The sequence below is a fragment of the Pseudophryne corroboree genome, chromosome 7, assembly GCF_028390025.1.
Source record: "Pseudophryne corroboree isolate aPseCor3 chromosome 7, aPseCor3.hap2, whole genome shotgun sequence".
In the NCBI taxonomy this organism is placed as follows: Eukaryota; Metazoa; Chordata; class Amphibia; order Anura; family Myobatrachidae; genus Pseudophryne; species Pseudophryne corroboree.
Window position 1 is genome coordinate 129,470,287 of NC_086450.1, and position 25,004 is coordinate 129,495,290.

Consider the following 25,004-nt stretch of genomic DNA (forward strand, 5'->3'; position numbering starts at 1 on the left):
TGAGTGCAGGGGAGGGGCATCCCATTAATACTCTCGGTCAGCGCCAGCCTTGCTATTGAGAACAACCACACAGGGATGAATGCTCTACAAGCAAAGTGCCAGTTTGTAGAGTATTTTTACATCAGTCACTTCAGTCATTGTGGACTGTCTGTGCCACACCCCAACATGATGGAAGGTTGGGCTCTTAGGCAGTGGCACCCACTGGTGATATCCCCGAACCTCCGCCAGGTCGGTCTGGCCCAGATTGTGTATATTGTACGGGGAAAGACATACTTTTCATTAGGAATAAAGGGTTTAAACATATACTATACTGACAACTAGAAAGTATATTGCTATAGAGATACATGTCTCATCATTACCTGCAATTTCCTTCCATTGGTAATTGAACTGTTCCTTCATCTTCCAATACTAGCATGCTTTGCTCTTCCTATAGAGATACAGGACAAAAGTAAAAAGAGTATCTTAATTACATTATCACATGAAGGGCTTAACAGCTACTGTATAACAAGTAAATAATCGCCATGGGCGGATTGGTTATGGGTGACCGGGCTCGGTGGTGGGTGTTGTGGAGTAGTCCCCGACTGTTGGGATGTTGAGAAGGACGGTATGAAGGCGTCGGTATTGTGACCGTCCATCTCCTGACCACCGGTCACATAAACTCATCCCATCTAACGCTGTCTACTAAAGAAGAAGAATGTATCACAAGTATGATCAGGGGTGTACAATGGCCCTCATTCCGAGTTGTTCGCTCGCTAGCTGCTTTTAGCAGCTTTGCACACGCTAAGCCGCCGCCTACTGCAGAATTGCGAACAAAAGATTTGCATAATTGCGAATAGAAATTTCTTTGCAGTTTCTGAGTAGCTCGGGACTTACTCTGCCACTGCGATCAGTTCAGTCAGTTTCATTCCTGATTTGACATCACAAACACACCCAGCGTTCGCCCAGACACTCCCCCGTTCCTTCAGCCACTCCCGCGTTTTTCCCAGAAACGGCAGCGTTTTTCCGCACACACCCATAAAACGGCCAGTTTCCGCCAAGAAACACCCACTTCCTGTCAATCACACTCCGATCACCAGAACGAAGAAATTTCTTCGTTAAGCCGTGAGTAAAATACCTAACTTTTTGGCAAATTTACTTGGCGCAGACGCACTGCGAACATTGCGCATGCGCAGTTTGCGACAAATCGCTCCGTTGCGAAAACCACTAACGAGCGAACAACTTGGAATGAGGGCCAATATCTCCACATAACCCAAAGTTTTTGTTTTGAGAAGTCTTCTTTATATAATTATGCATCACCTTCAAATTATTGATTTAAAAATTTAATTTAACATTATGCTGTTAAGTATGTGTTTGCAGAAGCACAATACAATTTTTTACTCCGCATATGTTCCTTTGCAAAAGAAACATATTTCCTGCATTTCATTAAGATCTGTACTTGTTTCACATGTTAGCACTAAATGAAGAATGACTTTTGGGTAAACATTAGTGCCTAACTATTACACACAGTAAATAGTGGTAGACAAACTGGGACCAGTAAGAGTTCTAAAGGGCTCATTGGGAGTTCTACAAGGAGTGTGCAATAAGTTTCTGGATATGCAGTGCATATGTAGAGCAGACACAATCTGACTGTCTGGTTGTGAACTGTAATCTATGACTAAAGCTCCTGTTAAATTTCAAGACACAGAACCGTATATGAGCAGCACTGCACACCGAAGAATTCAGCATGTTTACTCATTATGAAGCTCAAAAGAGGCAACTGGAGAGCCATGATCTTCTATGGATACAAGAGTGGTCTGCGACAGCAGGAAAAGTTTGGCCAAGTGCAAGCTGCTCTTGGGGAGGAAGCACCATCCCCAGTCACTGTGTTTGAGTGGTTTGCATAATTTTTATGTGGGAGACAGTCCCTGGAAGCTGAGTAGAGCTGCAGCTGACATATGTCCACCATCACCAAGGACAGTCATGCAGCCCCTAGTTGATGTGGATGCCAGGGTGACAGTGGCCCAGTTAAAGAAGAAGATAGGCATGTCATAGTGATCCATCTGCTTGATACTCCCCATAAAGCTTGACCTGAGTTGAGTCAGCTGATGGATAACCCATCAGCTGATTCGAGAGCAGAAGTTGGTTCGGGTTACTTGGAGCTGAAACATGCTGGCCAGGTTTAATGGCGGTCGCTCAAACTCTGTCTTTGGCGATAAATCCTGTATCTACAGTTTTGACTCTGAGGCCAAATAACAGTTGGCCCAGTGGACCCCATTTGTAGGTGCGCCACTACAGTAGATCCCATGTGAGTTGTAGCTACCATACCCCTTGAGCAGCAGTGCACCATCACTGGGTACTGGTACGCCAACTAATGCCTGCCGCAAGTTCTGGAAGCCATGTCCAGGACCGCCGAAGAAATTGCGCTTGTGGTGCCCTTCTCCATCACGATAATGCACCTGTCCACAAGTACAGGAAAGTGGTGGATCTTCTAGCCTATGAAAGCATCCAGGAGCTTGGTCATCCACCATACAGTCCAGGCCTAGCCTCTTGTGACTCATTCGTGTTCCCACAAATTAATCGCAAGATGCATGGGATTCTTTTTGAGTCACCAGAAGCTGCAATGGAGACGTTTGTCCAGCATGTAAAAGAAATACCTGCTTCAGACTGGTCCAGCTGCTTCACCAAGTGGTTTGAGTGCATGCAACTTTGCATAGACTCCTCTGGCGAAAATTTTGAAATAGTGTAATGTTCACTTTGTTTGTAAATACAATACTTTTGTTTATCCATAAACTTATTGCCCACCCATCGTACACTCTTGTTTGAGCTGAGAGTAACATGAGTTAGAAAGCGTTAGACTTTTATATTCTATTATTGTATAGCCGTTTTATGGAGTCTGTGAAATTAAGCATAATATTAGTATTATACTGTCTTTTTAATATTTTTTATTTAATTGTAAATGTAATACAGAAACATGATCAAATCTCCTTGTACTTTTGCCAAAGTCCTTGCCCCAATCATTACCTAATGGAGCAGTTTGAAGAGAATGGAAATGGGCATCCTCAGGGGCAGAACTCTGGGAGGCAGTGGAGTCGGCTGCCGCCGGGCTCCTGACCTCAAGGGGGCAGATCTCCTCCATTGTCTCCAGCTGCCTGACCTTGAAGATCGTTCGCTGCGAGGAACTTTCATGTCAGTGACACAGAAGCTGCCTCCTAGTATATACAGAGAGCTGGCTATGGCTACAGCTAGTGGGAGCTCCAGAACGCAGCTTCTGCCAGGCCCTTCCAGATGAGCTGGCTGAGTGAAGCTCTCTGTTCCGCTGTTGGGCTGATAGCAGCAGGTAGACACTGGCAGCACTTGTCTCAAGCTGCACTGTGGGGGGGGGGGGGGTGTAGTTGGAAAGGGGAGGGCTGCTGGGGGGTCTTTAATAAATGTTGGCAGCACTGTGTTTTATGTGTGCATGTTTAAGTGAGGGGTGTGTGTTTGTTTTTGTTTGTGTGTGTTTTTAAGTGAAAGAGGCGTGTGTGCGTGCAAGGGAGACGTGTGTGTAGGTGTGAGAGAGGCATATGTGTGTTTAAGTGAAAAAGGCATGTTTGTGTGTTTAAGTGAAGGAAGCATATGTAAGTGAGAGGCATATGTGTAAGTGAGAGGCGTGTGTAAGTGAGAGGCGTATATGTGTAAGTGAGAGGTGTGTGTGTAAGTGAGGCGTGTGTAAGTGAGAGGTGTGTGTGTTTAAGCGAAGGAGTTGTGTGTGTTTAAGCAAAGGAGGCATGTGTGTGTTTAAGCTAAGGAGGCGTGTGTAAGTAAGAGGCGTGAGTGTGAGAGGTGTGTGTGTTTAAGTGAAAGTGCCATTTGTGTGTGTGTTTAAGTGAAAGAGGCGTTTGTGTGTTTTTTATATATATACACTGTATATTGGCACACCACTGCGCCAAAGCATCTACATTTTGACACACTGGTGGGTGAGGGAGTACTGAAGGTGTGCTATAAAGGTATACTGGTGTCTATTTTATTGTGATGACTGACTTGGAGTGCATCCACTTTGTATATGTATCTATATTACTATTGGGAAAGGCACCTGAGCACGCTACTACTGTTCAACATGAGTGCCGGATAGATACATATGAAAGGTGTGTGTGCATACAGTATGTAGGGGGGGGGCACCAACATTTATCATGCCTCCGGGCGACTGGGGCGAACTTACGCCACTGGGCAGCCTTCTTAGGATTTACACCTTGAGGACTATCTGTTTGACCCATTCTGGCTTTACTATATAAGAAGTGAACCCTTCATGAGATGCCCACACACAGTGTACAGTTTAAAAAGGGGGAAATCTTTTGGCTGTACTTGCTCTTTACTTAATACAGTATACATAAATAGTAAGTTTAATTGTAATTGCTACTATAGCTAAATAGAAAAAAAAGTTTAATCACTACAACTGCAAAAGCAGGTCCACCATTATGTTTTCTATAGAATCAACGAAGCCTTTCAAACGCTCATATACTGGAGACTTTGTAATCTTTAGAAAGTAGTTCCTCATTTACCTCTACTTTAAATATAACTGCATAATACGGGAAATGTGTTTGACTGGAGTAGGATCAACTTCCTGCTGCCAATTAATATTTACAGTTTGTCCCTGTGTCTTGATGTATGTAGGGATAGAACAAACTGTAGCAGATCAGATAATAAGAATGTTTGCAGCAGCACAGAGTATTTGTGGAGATTAGTGTACCAATCCTGTAGGAAGCAGGATAGGTCCACTCACATGTTTATGCAAGGGCAGGGCTGCATGTAACAGGGTCTGTGCCTTGATTTGAGGCAGGAGAATAGAGGTAAGCAGGATTAGAATGTGATATCGTCAGTTTTCTCCAATAGTCCAGAGGTGCCTTCCACACGGGCATGACAAAAAGATGAAGTCAAACACACTTCCCATGACACAATGGTCATACATCATTGACTTGTTTTACTTGTGGACACATGTAGCAGCTGTATGCATGTCAGTGATTCTGTTTGGTAAATATACAGGTTTAAAAATGTCCTTTGAAATACCTCTTTTTCAGCATCTTCCAACTTCTTTTTCTTACTTTCAGGCATTAAATCATCTAACCAGCTCAGATCCCGTTTTGTGAAGAAAAAGTCCATTAATTTTCTTACAAACACCAAGGCTAAAACCTGGGTAGAAAAGCAAATGAGTAAAGCAATAATAAAAATAGATGTACAGTAAATCTGGGAACATGTAAAAGTACACTAATAGAAGCAAGCTGGTCAAGGGAGGGTGATAATATGTAAAGTCACTTCATGTTTCTAGGGAGAAGTGTTAGACTCTCCTCACCTTCTTTCCGGGTCTGGGACTCAGGGTCGACAACAAAAAGGTCGACACACCTTAGGTCGACACCAATTGGTCGACACACCTTTGGTCGACATGGACAAAAGGTCAACATGGACAAAAGGTTGACAGGAACAAGGTCGACATGGACAAAAGGTCGACATGAGTTTTTAATGTTTGTCGTAGAGTGACCGGGAACCCCAATTAGTGCACCGCGTCCCCTCGCATGGCTCGCTTCGCTCGCCATGCTTCGGGCATGGTGCCTTCACTTCGCTCGGCGCAGATTACCGTTCCAATCGTAGTCCACGTGGATCGTTAAGTATGAAAAGGTTCCAAAAAAGAAAAATAAAAACATAAAAAACTCATGTCGACCTTTTTCCATGTCGACCTTGTTCCTGTCGACCTTTTGTCCATGTCGACCTTTTGTCCACGTCGACCAAAGGTGTGTCGACCAATTGGTGTCGACCTAAGGTGTGTCGACCTTTTTGTTGTCGACCTGGAGTCCGGATACCTTCTTTCCTTGGATGCTGCAGCAGGAATAAGAGAGAAGGGACTGTGGAGCGACCCCCTTTAGTACAACTTCTATTACATATGTTCCAGCCAGTAAGAAACTTATAGTAATTTATGAGAGAACTTGGAGGAAAGACTACTATTTTTATTCTTTTAAGGCTATATAGAAATGGATACTGTAAGTTAAGTAACATGAAATCTTTAGCAATTTAGTACCACAGGCAAGATCAGGGATATCTACAATGCTGGTAGACCTTTCTAACATGCATAGCAATAGAAATAGAAATCTCTGCTTGAATACAACCGTAGAAAGTTTCCAGTATTTACTTACCATCATTGGAAATACAATGGCTGCCCGGGAGGCTTTGATGACCCATAGCAGCACTAGGCAGCTCAGCTGAAGGATGGTGAAGAGGTGGACCTTCCGCAAAGGAACGTGTCTCAGGTAGATGAAGTCTGGCTGATGTTTGGGTGGCATCCAGAACAACATTAACCGATCATAGAACTACGAAAGAGACAGTTCACTTCTTAAATTCCCAGTAAGAACACCATATAGAGGACAGATATGAGCATAAATTGGATAATTATTCCCATCAAAACTCAAACTTCAGCCATGGATGGAATATCAGAAATTTACATCAGATTTATCGTGTTCCTATCTGTAATCCAGTTTTCACTAAGTTCAGCTTGTCCCACAGCTTCTTGCCAGCTGCATAGATGCTGTTGATTATTTTTCCTGTCCACCAACAACATGAAGGAGAACGATGGAGCCAGTTGTGCATGGGCAAGACATAAAGCAACCAGCTGAAGATTTTGGGATGGGTTATACTTCTGAAATTCCACTCCAAAACTGAATTTTAACATAGGATTGTCTTTGAAATGAAACTACCATCTCAATACATCTCAAAACTGTGTTCCGTTGTTTTTTTCACAAACAACCATCACACTATAACACACTACTGGTACAGCACTGTGCCATCCAAACATATTTATACTGCAACATAAAGGCTGGACACCTTCATACTATATATTTAAACCAAATAAGGTAGATGCATCACTTCAGATTGTGGAAGTGACAAAAGTCATCTATGTCACTAGAGTACATTACCTGAATTCCCTTTAATGATGAGGCACCCATGTAGAGAAAAACTCCATAAAGAACTGGCATAGGAATAAACTAGGTACCAAAGGAAAAGGAAAAAAAAATATTTTTAGACATCATCATCATCATCATCATCATCATCATAATAATAATAATATGACATTTAATTTTGTTTGTCTGGAACTATAGATAGTTAATGTTACATATTTTGACAGAACTGAAACGACTTCACTTGATTTAAAACATTTTTTAGTACTTCGTTTATGAATTAATTAACTAATTATATGGATTAAATTATTATAGCTATTTTAATAAATGTGTGATAGCACAAGAAAACATCTTTGTACTTTGTATTTCATTTTTAGGTTTTGAGATGACTTTCAAGATATATTAAATTCCTTATTAACTAAAAGGCTAATTAAGGCAATTACTTACTGTATATAAAGTGGCTATGGCATGGCCATCTGACCACCATCTTGTTTAAAGGTTCAGTGATTTAGGGGAAGACTTATCAAAGCTTGGAGAGAGATAAAGTAGCAACAATTTAGCCTCTGTGACTTTAAAGGCTATGTTTGAAAATGACAGGAGCTGATTGGTTGGTACTTTATCTCTCTCTCCTTTAAATCTTAATCTACGCCTATATAAAGTCACTTGTACTGGTTTACAACCATGGAAATTTTCATTTTGCTTAGAGAGTCAAAACATTATACAGTAAAAAAAACGTTATTTTTTTAATTGGCAAAATACAACAAACTTCAAAGCCAGGTTATCCTATTTGACAGTCATTCAAAAATGGAATTAATTTTATAAAAATGTTACACACCTGAAGAACCCTTGTCATAAAGACAGATGACCCCATAAGAACAAATATCATGAGTCCTGTAACCCGTTGTTCACGGATTCCTAGAAATTTTGGCTGTTCTCCTGGAGCAGAACACTCAGACTCCAGTTTGAGACTGTTTACATGGGTGATAGAGAGGACAGTGGCAGCCACAAACCACGGAAGGCCCATCACAGAGCATACACCAAGCATAAGTCCAACCATGAGCAGATCGAGATGGTAGCCACAGCCTTTCTGCAACAAATAACAAATATTGAATGGTCAGGTGAAAATGATGGGGTGTAAGTCACTTCCTTCCTTTCACAGTGTTGATTACCAACTGAGTGTTTAGATATCTACAGGTAAGTGCTAAGACAGCCTTACATACCGATAGGCTCTTTTGCCAAGTCTTTCATATATACATAGGGCCTGATCCAGAGGTGGACATAATGCTGGTGTTTGCAGATTTGGGAGCTTTTTTTGTACTGCACATGCATCAGAGCCGGGTGTAGTATGGTATGCCGGCGGCCGGGCTCCCGGCGACCAGAATACCGGCGCCGGGAGCCTGACCGCCGGCATACCGACAGCGTGGTGAGCGCAAATGAGCCCCTTGTAGGCTCACTGCGCTCGCCATGCTGCGGGTACGGTGGCGCGCTAAGCGCGCCACGCTATTTATTCTCCCTCCAGGGGGGTCGTGGACCCCCACGAGGGAGAATATGTGTCGGTATGCCGGGTGTCCGGATTCCGGCGCCGGTATACTGTGCACCGGGATCCCGACATTCAGCAACCTGAAGACCACCCATCAGAGCCATACTGTGCATATCCCAGTTTGAGTAACAATGGCGGTCATAGTGAGAATTTGGACACCGAGTGATAGACAGTCAGTGAGCATTTGTGGGAGGTAATGGGGGGTGATAAGTCAAGTGCAGGCATGTCGTGACCATTTGAAGAGCATGTCTCAGCCTGCAACTGTATCTATGTATGCAGCTGTGAAGATACAGGATTCCAAATCACGTACGATGGTAGATAAAAACCAAAAGCGGTTTATTAGAATGGGTTATTAACAGCTCATCACACTTCTGTAATCCAATTCCACGCAGCAATTCCCACCACAAACTCTTGACATAATGAGGGTAATTCCAAGTTGATCGTAGCAGGACATTTTTTAGCAGTTGGGCAAAACCATGTGCAGTGCAGGGGAGGCAGATATAACATGTGCAGAGAGAGAGAGAGATTTGGGTGTGGTGAGTTCAATATGCAATCTAAATTGCAGTGTAAAAATAAAGCAGCCAGTATTTACCCTGCACAGAAACAAAATAACCCACCCAAATCTAACTCTCTCTGCACATGTTATATCTGCCTCCCCTGCAGTGCACATGGTTTTGCCCAACTGCTAAAAAATTTCCTGCTGCGATCAACTTGGAATTACCCCCAATATCACTTCTTAAGGGGGGTACTCACGGAGCGATAATCTAAGCAATCTGACTAGATCGCTTAGATTTTAAGCATGATCGCTTCGTGTGTACCCCCCACAGTGATAGCGATGTGTCGCCCCGCGCATCGCTATTGCTGGTGCTAGATTGGCCTGCATGCAGGCTCAATCTAGCAGGTCGCACATTTCACCCGCTGGGTGAAATGAGCGCCCCCCCATTCCCTTCCCCACCCCCTCCCCACACGCTCAGAACACATCTCTCCCACATCTGCCAGTGAATACGGCCCTTTAGTCTTGGAGCCGAAAATCTCCCTCAGCTCTCTGGATATATGCTGATGCCTCAGATTGCAGTGTTTGTTTTACTTTCTTCTTTGTTTTAGGATTTTAAGGTATTGGAATACAATACACATTCTAATCAAGGAAATTACATCAGCCAGACAGCCACCCTGTCTGGCCAGCTTACTGTCAGACTATAGGGATAAACAAAAGGGACAATGGTACCTTAAATGGGGGGTACACACGGAGAGATCCGTGTATAAAATCTAAGCAATCTGACTAGATTGCTTAGATTTTAAGCACGGATCTGTTGTGCGTATGCCCCTCAGCGATAGCGATGCGCGACCCCGCGCATCGCTATTGCCGGTGCTAGATTGAGCCTAGCGGGTCGTTCACTTTAGCACTGTGTGAAGTGAGCGCCCCCCCGTTGTCGTCCCCCCTCGCTCTGCACATTGCGCTGTGCTGAGCGGGGGGAGAGATGTGTGCGGAGCTGTGTGTGTTAAGATCGCTCAGCACACATCTCTCCCATCAGTACTGGCCTTAGGGGCCGTACTGATGGTGAGATTTCCCCAGAGATGTGTGCTGAGCGGTCTAGCACAGACCACTCAGCACACATCTCTCCCCCCGCTCAGCACAGCGCAATGTGCTGAGCGAGGGGGGGAGCGGATACGGGGGGGGGGGGGGTGAAATGAGCGACCTGCTAGACTGTGCCTGCATGCAGGCCAATCTAGCACCAGTGATAGCGACGCGCGGGACAGCGCACCCCTACACCCGGAGCAATGTTGTACCCCCCCTTACATGTCCACTGTGGTGCAAGTGAATGATAGAAAACTATGGCTAACATGAATACATTACCTAAAGTGTAACAGATAACACAATTGAATATATTACCAATATTAAGCAGGCTCAAACACAATATTAGTGGTGAGCAGGGACATGCTATGGGGAATGAACAACCACACAAACTGAATATAGATAGTTATATAGGGAGACATGTGGATAAAAAGGAAATATCCAACAGGTTTTATTGATGTGGGAAATGAGGCAATTATATTCATTTTCACAGATTTCTCATTTCCTCACAGCAGTTGCATTGGCTCAGATGGCTTACTTCCAATGGACATTCAGATGAGCGATGGTGTGACTGATGTGCATCCGATGGTGCATCTTTGTATGTAAGTGGCAGATTAGAGACGCTGGCAGTGGGCAAAACTAAACCTAACCATTGCTGCAAAATTAGAGGGTTTTGCTGAACTGCTGTGTATGGAATCACAGTCGCTACAGAATCTGCTTGCACCTCCGGATCAGGACCATTGTCTCTATAGTGGTTTACTTGCTGAGCAGAAGACTTCTGTCTGACACTAATGAGCCCTTAAGGGGACAAATCAACAATTCTATAAGTAGATGTCCATTGAAGCACTTGTCAATGTCATGATTGGAACATCAACAGGGGTAAACCACTGACTTAAGAAGTGTCCATGTAAATGGCCATCTCAGTGTGGTACCTCTGGGGTAAATTTAAATAGCTTAAGTAGTCACTTTTTATTTCTATGTAAACTAATATAAATAAATGAAAAAAGAACAGTTAAGACATTTTCAACTTGTACCTTTAATTTGTGTTCTTTCCTATTAATAATAACAGCTGTGATTTGCTGATCCATAAAGATCAGAATGGTACACAGCAGGGAAGGAATGATAGCAGCAAGCACTGTCCACCATGGGTTTGGTCCCAACGGACTAACAATCCAGCCACGATCATCTCTGGTAGGCTGCAAAAGCAAAAAGAAACATTATTATTTGGCAGTCAGTATACTGTATGTATTGTCATCAGCAAACATGTTTTCAAATATTAAGATGGAGCAAAATTAAGGCCATGGCTGTAGGTTTCTATTGTCAAACACTACTTCCTTGCCCATTTCACAGCAGCTGACACTGTGTTTTTGAATTTATGGGTCATTCTATAGAGCAGAGAACAAAAAAGATGGTCAGGAGAAGGTCTAGGAATGAACAACTGTAATAAGATGCTCTAGCAGTAAATTACTATTTTATATATGTATATACAGGCAGGTACTTATCCATCATGCAATACCATCAGAGAGGTGTCTTATTGGTTTTTAAATGTATTCTGCAGCAGAACAACGACCCCAGACATACAGCCAATGTGGAGAGGGGGCCTGGACTGCACACCTTAGCTTCTTATAATGGTATGTGCTACCTTGCTGGGACTTAGTACTACAATATAGGAACAATGGTGCAGGTGTACCATACACGACTATATTATGTGTGTGCATACACACCCGAGGGCTTGGGACGCTCTTATTCTGGATAAACACCCCACCCACTGCCTCTCAGGATTTTAAACAGGGAATTAGCACATGCTGACTGCACAAAAGCCATAGGTAAGATCCTTTCAATTATATAGAAAGTTAGTTTGGGGGTGAACTTTTGGGGCATGGGGCTCCTTGGATTGCTCTGGCTGGGCCACTTTGGGGCATCACTACCTTACATTTATTAACACCTATATCACCCTGTGTTTGTTTTATATTCATGTAGCATTTCTCACACATCTTTTACACTTGTAACGCTGATCAGCTAACCTCTCCTCCTAACACTCTGTCCTTACTGCTGTCCTCTTTCTAACACTCAACAGCCTCTTTCATTTTCCTAACACTGATTTCTCACTTCTATACCTTATCTGTGTGATGCCCTGGGGTGGTTTGGCTGGGGTATTTTGGGTGTGCTCTGCACCCCAGAGGCGAACCCCTATAATGTTAGGGTCCTGTCCGACGAGGTCACTGTGAAGTAGGTGGGCAGACTCATATACTGGCCAATATTTGCCATGAACCTTGAATATGATGGTTGTTATATTTTCAATGAGGTATGGTGCACCTGCACCCTTGTTCCTATATTGTAATACAGCCAATGTCATTAAGAAATATCTTCAGTGTAAGGAAAAACAAAGAGTCCTGAAAGTGATGATATGACCACATACAGAACTCTGATCTCAACATTATCAGGACTGTCTGGGATTACATGAAAAGATAGAAGGATTTGAGCAAGCCTACATACACAGAAGATCTGTGGTTAGCTCTCCGTTATGGTTGGAACAATCTCCCTGTTGAGTTCCTTCAAAAACTGTGCAAGTGTACCAAGAAGAAATTATGCTGTTTGGAAGGCAAAGGGTGGTCACACTAGCGGGTAAATTTACTAAGATGGGAGTTCTATTTAAGATGGGATGTTGCCCATAGCAACTAATCAGATTCTACTTCTCACTTATCTAGCACCTTCTAGAAGATAATACCTGGAATCTGATTGGTTGCTATGGGCAACATCCCATCTTAAATAAAACTCCCAATTTAGTAAATTTACCCCTAGATATTGATTTGATTTTAATCTCTCCTCTGTTCATTCACTTTACATGTAGTTAATTGGATTCAGTATGATATCCCAATAAACGGGATGCCGGCGGTCAGAATACCGACAGTGGTATCCTGACCATCAGAATCCCGAGAACCCCACCCCCCATGTACCTAACCATAACCTTCCGGTCCCTGCGCCCTAAACCTAGCCCCCCTTCTAATGCCTAAACCTAACCCCCCACCAACCACGGCAGGAAGCAATTGCCTCCCGCTATAACAATGTTCATGATTCCGAGCATTAGTGCTTTGATGCTAGGATCCCGACCTCAATCAGGATTATTGACGCCATTTTATGCCATCATTTGGGATTCCTGCATCTGTATTTCAACTGCTGGGATCCCAGTAGTAAAGCCCCCAAGTAGTAATGCCCCACAGTAGATGCGCCGCTACACATAGGAAAAAAAAAAAAAAAAACACCATACTCACCGTGCCCCGCTCCCATGTCTGACTGCAGCAGTCCTTCCGGCGCCCGCTCCTCTGCACTATGGGAGAGACGTCTCTCCCATAGCACACACTGACAGAGCCGGAAGCCGGAGCTCAGTAGTGAGCTCCTGTCTCCGGCTGCCCGCTGTGGAAAGAGGGCCGGGCGCTCGCTGGTAACACAATCTCAGCGGGCACCCAGCACCTTCCAGCGGCACCAGCACCCATCGTGTTAGGTGAGCAGGAGGAGTAACTATATATATATATATAATTTCAGTTTATAATTGGCAGACAGATTCAATTTAACATATTCAAAATAATAAATAAGTGCACTCACCAAGGCCTAGGTCATAAAGAAGACACCACTTTAATAGGGTCACATCGGCATCACATAGAAAAGGTCAACATTTCGGTCTGTTAACAGACCTTTGTCAAGATTGTACAAAGTGCAAGTACCAGATTGTACAAAATGCATGTACCAGATTGTACAAAGTGCAATTACAAAATTATCAGTTTGTACTGTCTGAGTGGGATCGGTATGTGATTCCAGCAGACGGGATGCCAGCGCCCACAATACTGACGCCCGATGGTCACGTTCCCGACAGGGGTGAGGTAAGCATTCAAACCCCCCCTACACCCCTAATCCTAACCTTCCCTTACCGCAGCCTAACTCTAACCTCCCCTTAGTGCCTAATCCTAATCTCCCCCTTAGTGCCTAAACCTACCAGCCCCCCGCCATTCCCGCCCACAGCTCTTCTGGATCCTGACCTGTTCTAGATTCCAGCGTTAGTCTTATGACAGGTGCCGGAATCCCAGTGTTGGGATTTCGACTGCCGGGATCCCGACAGCCGGTATCTTGAACGTATACCGTCTGGACAATACAATATCTAAAATATATATATATATATATATATATATATATATGTAAAAACAAATAGTATGAGCGCAAATCACAAAATGAAAGTTTTTCTAATATATAGAGAGTCCCGTGGAACTATAAGTCCAAGGATGAACTAGGGACAATGGGGTAGATGTATTAACCTGGAGAAGGCATAAGGAAGTGATAAACCAGTGATATGTGCAAGGTGATAAAGGCACCAGCCAATCAGCTCCAGTATGTAAATTAATAGTTAGGATCTGATTGGCTGGTGCCTTTATCACCTTGCACATATCACTGGTTTATCACTTCCTTATGCCTTCTCCAGGTTAATACATCTGCCCCTCTATTCCTCAAATCCACTGACTGGCAATAGCATTTGATGGACGACTCTTGTCAGTGTGCACTTCTAGGATTTCCAGCTGTCACTTCCCCAACAATACCCGATCACGGACGGGTAGTAAACCTGCTGAAAAAATTGAAGAAGCAGGGAGCGCCAATAGTGCATTAAAAGAGTAAAGATATTTTATTTAAAAAATCCAACTTGGTAACAAGTGAAACCCGTACCATAAAAGGTGGTCAAACCACCGCTCGTATAACCGGCATAAGATTTACCCCACTGTGTAAAGCAGCATTCTTTAATTCCAAATCCAAATGTCAGACCACGCCCATACGCGTTTCGTCATTCGACTTCGTCAGTAGGCCTGGTCTTTTCTGTTATTCACAGTGATTCTATCAATCCTCCCAACAGGGTGTCAGCCACAGGCGTCGTGAGCGCTGACACCCTGTTGGGAGGATTGATAGAATCACTGTGAATAACAGAAAAGACCAGGCCTACTGACGAAGTCGAATGACGAAACGCGTATGGGCGTGGTCTGACATTTGGATTTGGAATTAAAGAATGCTGCTTTACACAGTGGGGTAAATCTTATGCCGGTTATACGAGCGGTGGTTTGACCGCCTTTTATGGAACGGGTTTCACTTGTTACCAAGTTGGATTTTTTAAATAAAATATCTTTACTCTTTTAATGCACTATTGGCGCTCCCTGCTTCTTCAATTTTTTCAGCATATATATATATATATATATATATATATTGCATTCCAGACTCTGGGACAGCTCAGACCAGGAGAGAGGAAATCTCTTAAAAAGGAAGAAAAGTGGACTCTAATTTGGGACTTTTTTTACTTATAAAGTCACAAATTAAAATATCTACAAGCACTACTACAAATGGTGAAAGGATTCCTTTTGAATTATCAGTCACTACAAAATGGCTACCATTAAAATCTAAATACGACTAATAAAATGTATAAAGCTGGAATATCCACTGCATAATTTTCTATAAAGGAAGTTTTATTCCTAATTGAACAGGCTTATAGAGTAACCAATTGTTGAGGGACCTTACACCACTGGAAGATCTACATAAGACCTTTACAGACAACTTAGAACACCCCTGATGAAGTCATTGCTGATGAAACGCGTTAGTTACATCCGTACAGGAAACTCTTTGTTCTAAAAGAATCACACTATATTAACCAGATTGAGTGAGGGAAATTTTCATCCCAATTGTATTGTTTTATTGCTATGAATGTGTAAAAACTTTTTAATAAATTGCTATATGTTTTTATGGAATGTTCATATTTGATTGTACTCAATGAATAAGATTTAAAGTACAGAACTGTCATTTCTATCACTGCTACAAAGTTCTAAATGCCACTAAAAAGGATTAAATTAATAAGACTAGGCGCCCCTTGAGTAATCTTTCCTTTATCTATCTACCACAGGCCCCCCTGGCAGGGGACCATTCTCTGGGTTTAGCTGCCGAACTACTCTCTAAAGGTCCTGGTAAAAGTGAACCTAAGAGTTTTCATACTTAAAGATTCCCAAGAGTAATTAAACTAATAGCACATTACTGGTAATCAACTACCTTGCAATATATATATATATATATATATATATATGTATATGGACGGTTGTCTCTCCTGGGGTTCCATACATTCCAAAAGAGTAGGCAAGCTAAGTGCATTGGGATCATACAAAGCTAAACAGACCGCACCTCTTTTATCAGTATAAAGTGCCGTTATCTTCTGCTTGTGAATTAGGGGATATTCTTACAGATAAATTAATTTTTGCTATTGTTAAGCATTTTAATAGACCAAAAATTTCATAATTCAGTTATAACTACAAAGAGGATGCTATATTTTGAAATAATATTTTTTTTTAGAATAGTGGAGGTACTGACACATAATGAAATACAGTATTAAACATCAGCAGCATTTCCCATTATCTCTACTTAAAGATTAATCATGTTCAATCTTTATATATCCACAGGGATTTTTTTTATAATATCTTATAAACTACATTCAACTAGATGAATAATTTCCTGAAGTGTTTTCAGAGTAATTTATTATAAAATCAAATTGATATGATATCACCTGCATACAGTGACATTTATGCATATTAATGTTTTTATGTATATAGCAGTGCACACCCTGAAGATAAAAATTAATTTACATTCTTAAATTAATGCTTTCACCAAGAATTGGGCACTCTGAGCTACTCCCTCACTGTAAAACTCTTTATAAATTATGATATTACAGTCGTAATGGTCACATGACTAGACAATCTCACATCAACCTTCAGAGCAAACACATCAGAGCATTGGACCTTTTCTCATAATGGAAAATCAGAAAACATGTTTTTAATATACAAAGAGTAGCTTCAGCCCAAAGGGACACATCACAAGAACATGAGGATAGCATTCAAAGGAACCCATACTTTAATCTGAATTTGAATGTGTTAGTAAAACACTTGTCATCTGTAATGTTTATAGAGTTGGCTATAGTAAATGACTGATTAAGAAAAATATTATAGTTATTACCTTAAAATCACTTGGAACCTGAAGCTTTGGAGACGGGATTCCAATACAATAATCTAATAGAACCATAGACATTATAGTAAGGAACACAGCAAAGTCACTAATGATTGAACGAACCTAAACATGGAACAAAACAAAGATAAAAATATTGTACAATATTCAATACAGAGAGACTTTATTTAAGTAATACACATTACAATCTTGTAGAAATTTGACAACATCAAAAATGCCCCATTTGCATTTTGCTGATATATTATGTAAGTTTTTCTGGTGAAATTGGTTTTGGTCCAACCCCAGTAACATCACACAGCAGGATGACTTGGTCGGCGACTCGGCATACTCCAGCTCTATTCCCAAACAAAACATTCTGGGAAATGCAAACTAACAAATTAAACAAATAATAAAAATGTCAACATTAAGTAATATAACCAAGAAATATCAAATAATTACATATGATAAAAAGAGCATAAATATTATGGTAATTAGTCTAAATTATGTGTTTATTGTAGGAGTCGGAGATATTTTACTTTTGTGACAAGTTGAATTGTTACCTTAGTTGGAAAATAACGGCTAGTCTTGAATTGTTTCAGGGTTGATGACAATGTGACAGTTGAAAAGAATAAGATAATAGACCAGAACAGAACATCAGGAACGTACGGGCCTTCATGTCCACAGGCACTGCCCACAAAAACACCTTTATATTCCTTGCATGCCTATTGATGCAAAAGACACCATTAAGCAGAGACTGTAAAAATTGTAAAGTTTAGACATATGTAATACAAAACTGACATGAGATGTGGAATCACTTGTTAGATATACAGTACTTTAATACTGCGGGGGTGGCCTGGCTGGAGAAGGAGCAGGACGTATACAGAAAGAGCTCCTGCTTCTAATAGCTCTTTATACTGCCCAAGCTGCTTTTGCTGCCTACCTCTAACCCCTCGTTACCTCTGTGTGTCCCCAGGCATCCTGGAGTGTGGTTGCGGAGCCGTTGTCTTGGCCTCTGCAGATTGCGGCCTACACCGGAGCTTGCAGACGCAGGCTAAATTATCACTGCCTGCCCGCCGCGAAGCTCCATTCGGCGGAGCTCTGATCTTGCTCACCGGGACCAGAGGATTCCCCTGCGTCTGACTGGGGCTGTTCCTGTGCTCCCCTCCGCTGTTAGTGACTGGTGGCTGAGTGACCAGGATCTGGCAGGTGAAACCTGGAGGAGAAGCGGCGCCGCGCTTCCAGTGCTCTTCCTGCCGCTGCACCCAATACAGGCGGATACCATACGCAGGTCAGCTCCACGGTCAGTTGGCACCAAAACCCTGATTAGCATCTCCGTTCCTCCCTGAATTTATTCTCCCTAGCATACCGCACTTAATTGGGAAGTTAGAGACAGATCTGTGTGGAACCCTTCCATTTTTATTTTACACTATAAACACTGGAGTGGGGCATTGCTCTCTCCCCAGTGTGTGCTCCAGCACCTACATTTTGTGACTGATCATCTACCTGTCTGCCTTTACTGCAGATTCCCTGATATTACTCACCCCTGGAGCACCCCTTTGTGGCCTGTACGGGCATTCCTACAGTTTCCTCCTGGCTCCCTGCAAGATGGAATTTGCATCCGTGACCCAGTTTTCGGACAGCACAACTCTGACCCGGGGCTTCCCTGACGGTCTCGGGATTACGGTAACTGGGATTTAGACTGATCCCCCATCCTGCTGGGCTCCTAACACTTCAGCTGCGGAGGGGACTTACTTAACAGTCTCCGAGTGCAGCACAGTGTTCCCTGTGTCCTGCACCACCTGGCCATATGTATATCCGACATAGAACAAAAACACCCAGACTCTCTGCTTATAGTACTGGGTGACTTCAACAGAACTAACCTGAGCAAGGAGCTACCTAAGTACAAACAACAAGTCACGTGTCCCACTAGGGAAGGGCGCACCCTTGATCACTGCTACACTACCCTCAAGTCTGCCTTCCGGTCTATCCCGCGTGCTGCACTCGGCCTATCTGACCACTGCCTCGTCCACCTACTCCCTACCTATACACAGAAGCTGAGAGCAGTTAAGCCTGTCATTAAGACTGTGAAGAAATGGACCAATGAGGCCAAGATGAAGCTCCAGGCCTGCTTTGACTGCACGGAATGGGGGGTCTTTGAAGCCTCGGCAACCGACCTGAATGACTTGACAGACACTGTCACATCCTACATCAGCTACTGTGAGGACATGTGTGTACCTACCGAGATTTACCGCATTTACAACAACAACAAGCCCTGGTTTAATGCCCAGCTCAGGCAACTTCGTCGAGCCAAAGAGGAGGCCTATAGCAGTGGTGACAGAGCACTATACAACCGTACTAGGAACTCTCTGACTAAAGGAATCAGGCTAGCAAAAAAGCGGTTCTCGGACAAGCTGACAAACGATCTCTCCACCAATGACCCCGTATCTGTATGGAAAGGAATGCAATCCATAACCAACTATAGGAAAACATCAAAGTCCACCGCCATGCACCAAGACCTTGCAGATGAACTGAACCACTTTTATTGCAGGTTCGCAAAAGAAGTCCCCTGCAACCCAAACAATCACCTCTACGATGCCCCGAACACCGACTGCCAACCCCAGGCACTGCAAGTCACCCAAGAAGAGGTGGAGGCATTGTTCAAAAGGACCAAAACCAGGAAAGCTCTGGGACCTGACGGAGTGTCACCATCTGCCCTAAGAGCATGTGCGGGTCAGCTCGCCCCCATATTCACCAAGATCTTCAATAAATCGCTGGAGCTACAGAAAGTCCCTTCCTGCCTCAAAAGGTCTACTATAGTCCCGGTCCCCAAGAAACCCACTATCACGAACCTGAACGACTACAGGCCGATAGCACTGACGTCTGTGGTCATGAAAACGTTCGAGCGTCTGGTTTTGAATCACCTGAAAACTGTGACTGGCCCCCAACTGGACCCCCTGCAGTTCGCCTATCGCTCGAATCGGTGTGTCGAGGATGCAGTCAACCTGGGCCTGCACTACATTCTACAGCACCTAGACATTCCCGGTACCTACGCGAGGATCCTGTTTGTCGATTTCAGCTCGGCCTTCAATACAATCGTCCCCAGCATCCTCCACCCCAAATTACTTCGCCTAGGGGTCCCAGAAGCTACCTGTTCCTGGATAATAGACTTCCTGACAGATAGGACACAGGTGGTGAAAGCGGGGGAATTCACCTCTCAAGCGCGGTCAATTAGTACAGGGGCCCCTCAGGGCTGTGTCCTCTCACCCCTGCTCTTCTCCCTGTACACAAATGACTGTACCTCAGAGGCGCAATCAGTAAGGATCATCAAATTCGCTGATGACACCACCGTCATCGGCCTCATCAAGGATGGGGACGAATCGGCCTATAGACGGGAAGTAGACCGGCTGGCCCAGTGGTGCATCCACAACAACCTTGACCTCAACCCCCTCAAAACTGTCGAGATGATAGTGGACTTCAGGAAGAAGTCATCTAGTGCACCTCCGCTAACGATTGCTAAGAGTGTGGTATCGCTAGTGGACTCCTTCAAGTTTCTAGGGACCACAATCTCCAGGGACCTTAAATGGGGGTCCAACGCTGACGCCACTGTTGGGAAAGCGCAGCAGAGGTTGTTCTTCCTCAGGCAACTAAGGAAGTTCAACATCCCACAGAAGCTCCTGCTCCTCTTCTACTCCGCGATTGTGGAGTCGGTACTGTGCTCCTCGATACTCGTATGGTACAGCTCCGCCAGCGCGAGGGACAGATGCAGGCTCCAAAAGGTGGTCAGAACCGCAGAGAAGATCATCGGGGCCGACCTTCCCTCAGTCCAGGACCTATACTTGTCCAGAGCTAAAAAGCGGGCAATGAAGATAGTAAATGACCAGCTACACCCCGGCCACAGCATGTTTAACTTGCTTCCTTCAGGCAGGCGTTACAGGGCTGTCCCCGCCAGATCCACCAGAAGCCTCAAAAGTTTCTTTCCCCAAGCTGTCCGCCTGCTGAACTCCTGAACATTGACTGATTAGACGTACATGTAACTAACTTGTGTCCCTACGGTATACCTACCTGTATGACTTTACTTGCCCCCCCCCCCCCACACACACACACACCTGCTTACCTGTTACCTACTTGGCTGTTGTATAGCAAACCGAAGACAAATTCCTAGTATACGTAAGTATACCTGGCCAGTAAAGCTGATTCTGGTTCTGATTCTGATTCTGATTCTAAAGTGGTCTCCATCGCAGGGAGACTATTTGACATGGATATGTTTGGACCCTCTCTCCACTGTACACCCGGAACCTCCACAGTTTTGCTAGTTCATTACATTCGCTCTGCCCCAGTCTCACTATGTCCAAAAACAACACTAAGGTGAAGAAGAATGCACAACAGAGAATTATGCAACACCTTCCACGACCAACATCGCTCCACCACCTGACTCTCCCCGGCTTCTCCGGCTAACTTCCCAGGACTAGAGGCGCCCTCTGGTGACTCTTTTGCTACAAAAAATTATACCCGGGAGATGATGTCGGACTTGAGCAAAACTCTTACTACCAGCTTACAGCAATTATTTGCAGATTTACGTAACGACTTGACCTCTCTCTCTAACCGTACCGCTGCACTGGAATCTAAAGTCAACTCTAACTCCAAAGGTCTACTGGAATTTTCTCAGGATGTCAATTATCTGTATCGGGAAGTGGCATTTCTAAGGGACAAGACTGAAGATCTTGAAAACAGGGAACTACGATGTAATGTCTGAATCTGGAACATTCCTGAGCGGTCACACCTCGCGACTTAGAACCGTATCTGTCGCACATTTTTCAGACACTGGTCCCTGCTCTTAAGGATCAACCTCTACATATTGAATGGGCTCATAGAGCCCTCTGTCCGAAACCCAAAGAGGGTGACCCTCTGAGAGATGTGATGTTGAAGTTCCTTTCTTTAAAGTAAAAGTCCAGATATCCAACTCCAGTAGATTACTGCCTCGCATAGTGTTTGAAGACTCCAGACTGCAATTCTTCCAAGATTTATCCCCTTCAACTATTCTTAAGAAAAGGGAGTTACGCGACATCACCAGAGTCTTCCGTGACAATGGCTACAAATACAAAGGGGGATTACCATTCCGTTTGATAGTGGACGTGAACGGTCTTCCAGTATCGGTAAGCAACCCTAGGAAGGGTCTGACCTTCTTAACAGACTTCAGCTTTCCCCGACGGCAGTCAGGCCCACTTTGGGAAGCCCGACATGGCCCTGAAGAGGATTGCCTAGCAGGTAATGGGAGGTCCCACTCCATATTGTTCTGACTGTTTCTTTATGTTATTCTTAGAATTTGGGTCCTGGACTATGTGTTTCTTCAGGTGACTATAGCCTACTTTGCCTCGGAACTTATATATCACCATCAACCCCCCAGTTGTTTAGTAATAGTCCAACAGCTATTGCAATGCTACAAAGTGGGACCTTCCATAGTTTTTATATTTTCCACATTGTTCTCCTGTTTGGATTTACTAAATAATTGCACCTGTATTATGGTCATTATGTTATTTTTTACATGATGTGTTGTTGGATATGTTATTCTCATCTGTGTTTACCATTGCGTAATGTTTACAGTAACTAATGTATTTTGGTTCCGGGTGGATAGTTCCTGGCTTTCTAGGGCCAAGCCACCACCCACCCCTATTAGTTGGGATTAAATTGAGAGCTATCCCTCCCATGTAAGCTCTCTCTGATTTTCTGGTAATTGATTGTTTATAGCACTCCCAGTTCCCATGTCCTCTAGGTTTGCTTGTATCTCTAAGCTCACCTGCCTCCGTTCCCCCGATTGGACCCACTAGTTCACACTCCCACCCCTCCCTCTTTCAAATCCCCTTCAACAGCTTCAATCATTTGTTTTTAGGCCTCTACCCCTCCCCCCCCCACACACACAGGGTAAAGTAGTAGTAAAGTGAGTCTACCTAGCTATCACTATGCCCTTTAATGTACTCTCTCTGACTGTTAAGGGATTGAACACCCCCACAAACTCTCCCTTCTATTTAGAATTCTTAACACTCATCATAGGGATATAGTGTTTCTTCATGAAACACATTTCAGAAAACATTCCCACCCATCGTTGGAATCTAAACGCTTCCCTACCATAGTGTATTCCTCTCACCCTCAAAAAAATAATGGAGTAGCTATCATGTTGCAAACCACATTCCCAATTCAAATCCTCTCCACCAACTTGGATGCCGAAGTACGTTACATAATACTGGTATGTCAGTTGGGCACTCAGGTTATGATCCTGGTGAATTTATGTGCTCTCAAAGGGGGCCAAAGTGGCTTCTTTCAGAATTTTTTTGCAGACATTCAATCCATACGCAGAGGTGTCCTCCTGGTGGGTGGAGATTTCAATTCTATAATATCGTCAGATTTAGAAAAAAGTGGCCAAACCCATCCGCACTCTCAACGTATTCCCCCAGGTAACCTGAAGAGACACATGGCCGAGGCTGGTCTATTCGTCTCGTGGCGGGCACGCTACCCATCCTCCAGAGACTATACCTTCTTTTCAAATCCCCATGGTACGTATGCACCTATAGACATGATTGCTTGGTGCAGTAGCTTACTACACACACTACTGAAGGTAGACATTATTTCAAATGCCTGGTCAGACCATTCAATTGTTTTGGCTTCTATTGATCCAATGGATTCCCATAAGGGCCGCCATTCTTGGAGGTTGAATGAAACCCTCCTTTGTATCCCGCACTTCAAGGAATACATTAAAACCCAATTGCAAGACTATTTTGATGTTAATGTTACGGACGATGTTTCCTTTCCTATAATTTGGGAAGACCACAAGGTGGTCCTTAGTGATAATTAAATATGCATCCCATAGGAAAAAGCAACAGAACGAGAGGATCACCTCTCTCACGACTCAATTACCTCAGCTGGAACGCACACATAAACAATCCCATTCTCCCTATGTTTTAAACCTGATCCAGAGTGTTAGAGGTGAACTTCAGTCCCTTCTAGCTGAATGCATGGAAAAATCCCTTAGATATCTCAACCAAAAATTTTAGGAAAAAGGTAATAAATCTGACTCCCTCCTAGCAGCGAGACTCAGAGCAAAAAGAACCTCTCAAACTACCCTGGCTCTTAGGAATGATTACACTGTCCTTAGTTATGACCCGGGTTCTATCAATAATTCATTTTATACTTACTATAAATCTCTCTATAACTTGCCACGACCCGGCTGTGGGATCCAATAAGCCCTCTGAAATTGCTCAGAACTACCTGGATGCCAGTAACCTTCCTAAACTCTCGGACTCTGCCATACACGCCCTCAACTCCCCATCTCCCTCGAAGAGTTCCAGTCCACCCTGAAAACTCAAAAACAATCAAGGGCACCAGCCATAGGTTTCTCTATGTCCTATTACAAGTCTTTCTCGGGTTTGCTGGCTCCCCATTTGGATGCTGTTTTTAATAAAGTGGTGAAAGGTGAATGATTTCATGCAGATTCCTTACAATCAGCAATCATTGTGCTCCCTAAGAACAGAAAAGACCCCACATGTTGCACGAACTACTGGCCTATTTCACTAATCAATGCAGGCATAAAGCTACTTGCGAAAATATTGGCTATTAGGCTCAATTTATACCTATATAGATAATGAAGGTGCACAAAAAATGTTGGCTGTTGATTTGATTCAAATAATAAATGGGTATATGCTTCACCCTTCCTCAAGGTCGTAATTCCAAGGAGTGCTCCTGTTAGATTGAAGTTCACAGTCCTGTATGCCTCCTAATACTTCCGCCATCTGATTGGACGGAGAAGCGCGTCAGATGACACGCACGACAGGTGGAACGCACTTACCGGAAGTCGGAAGCACCGAACCCAGAAGTAGAGAGACGCGATCTCCACGAACATCCCCTGGCCCCCACAAGCCGCCGCTCAGTGTGCTATCTATGCAGGCTACAATACAACAGCACCTTGCCCAGCGTGTGCCCTGTGTGTGTT

The 25,004-nt window shown here is 43.7% G+C and overlaps 1 protein-coding gene across 4 annotated transcripts in view; it reads right to left on the reverse strand.

The window, feature by feature from the left end:
• The window catches only part of SLC4A10 (solute carrier family 4 member 10), a 562,469-nt gene that overhangs the window by 46,256 nt on the left and 491,209 nt on the right, over positions 1-25,004 (reverse strand). For all 4 annotated transcript variants that reach the window (XM_063933638.1, XM_063933637.1, XM_063933636.1 and 1 more), the window contains exons 16-23: positions 17,584-17,745; positions 17,036-17,149; positions 11,047-11,208; positions 7,735-7,986; positions 6,918-6,986; positions 6,141-6,314; positions 5,023-5,145; positions 360-427 (exon numbers count right to left, since the gene is read on the reverse strand). In XM_063933638.1, coding sequence (XP_063789708.1) covers positions 360-427; positions 5,023-5,145; positions 6,141-6,314; positions 6,918-6,986; positions 7,735-7,986; positions 11,047-11,208; positions 17,036-17,149; positions 17,584-17,745 — 1,124 coding nt within the window. The remainder of the gene's footprint in view (positions 1-359; positions 428-5,022; positions 5,146-6,140; positions 6,315-6,917; positions 6,987-7,734; positions 7,987-11,046; positions 11,209-17,035; positions 17,150-17,583; positions 17,746-25,004) is intronic.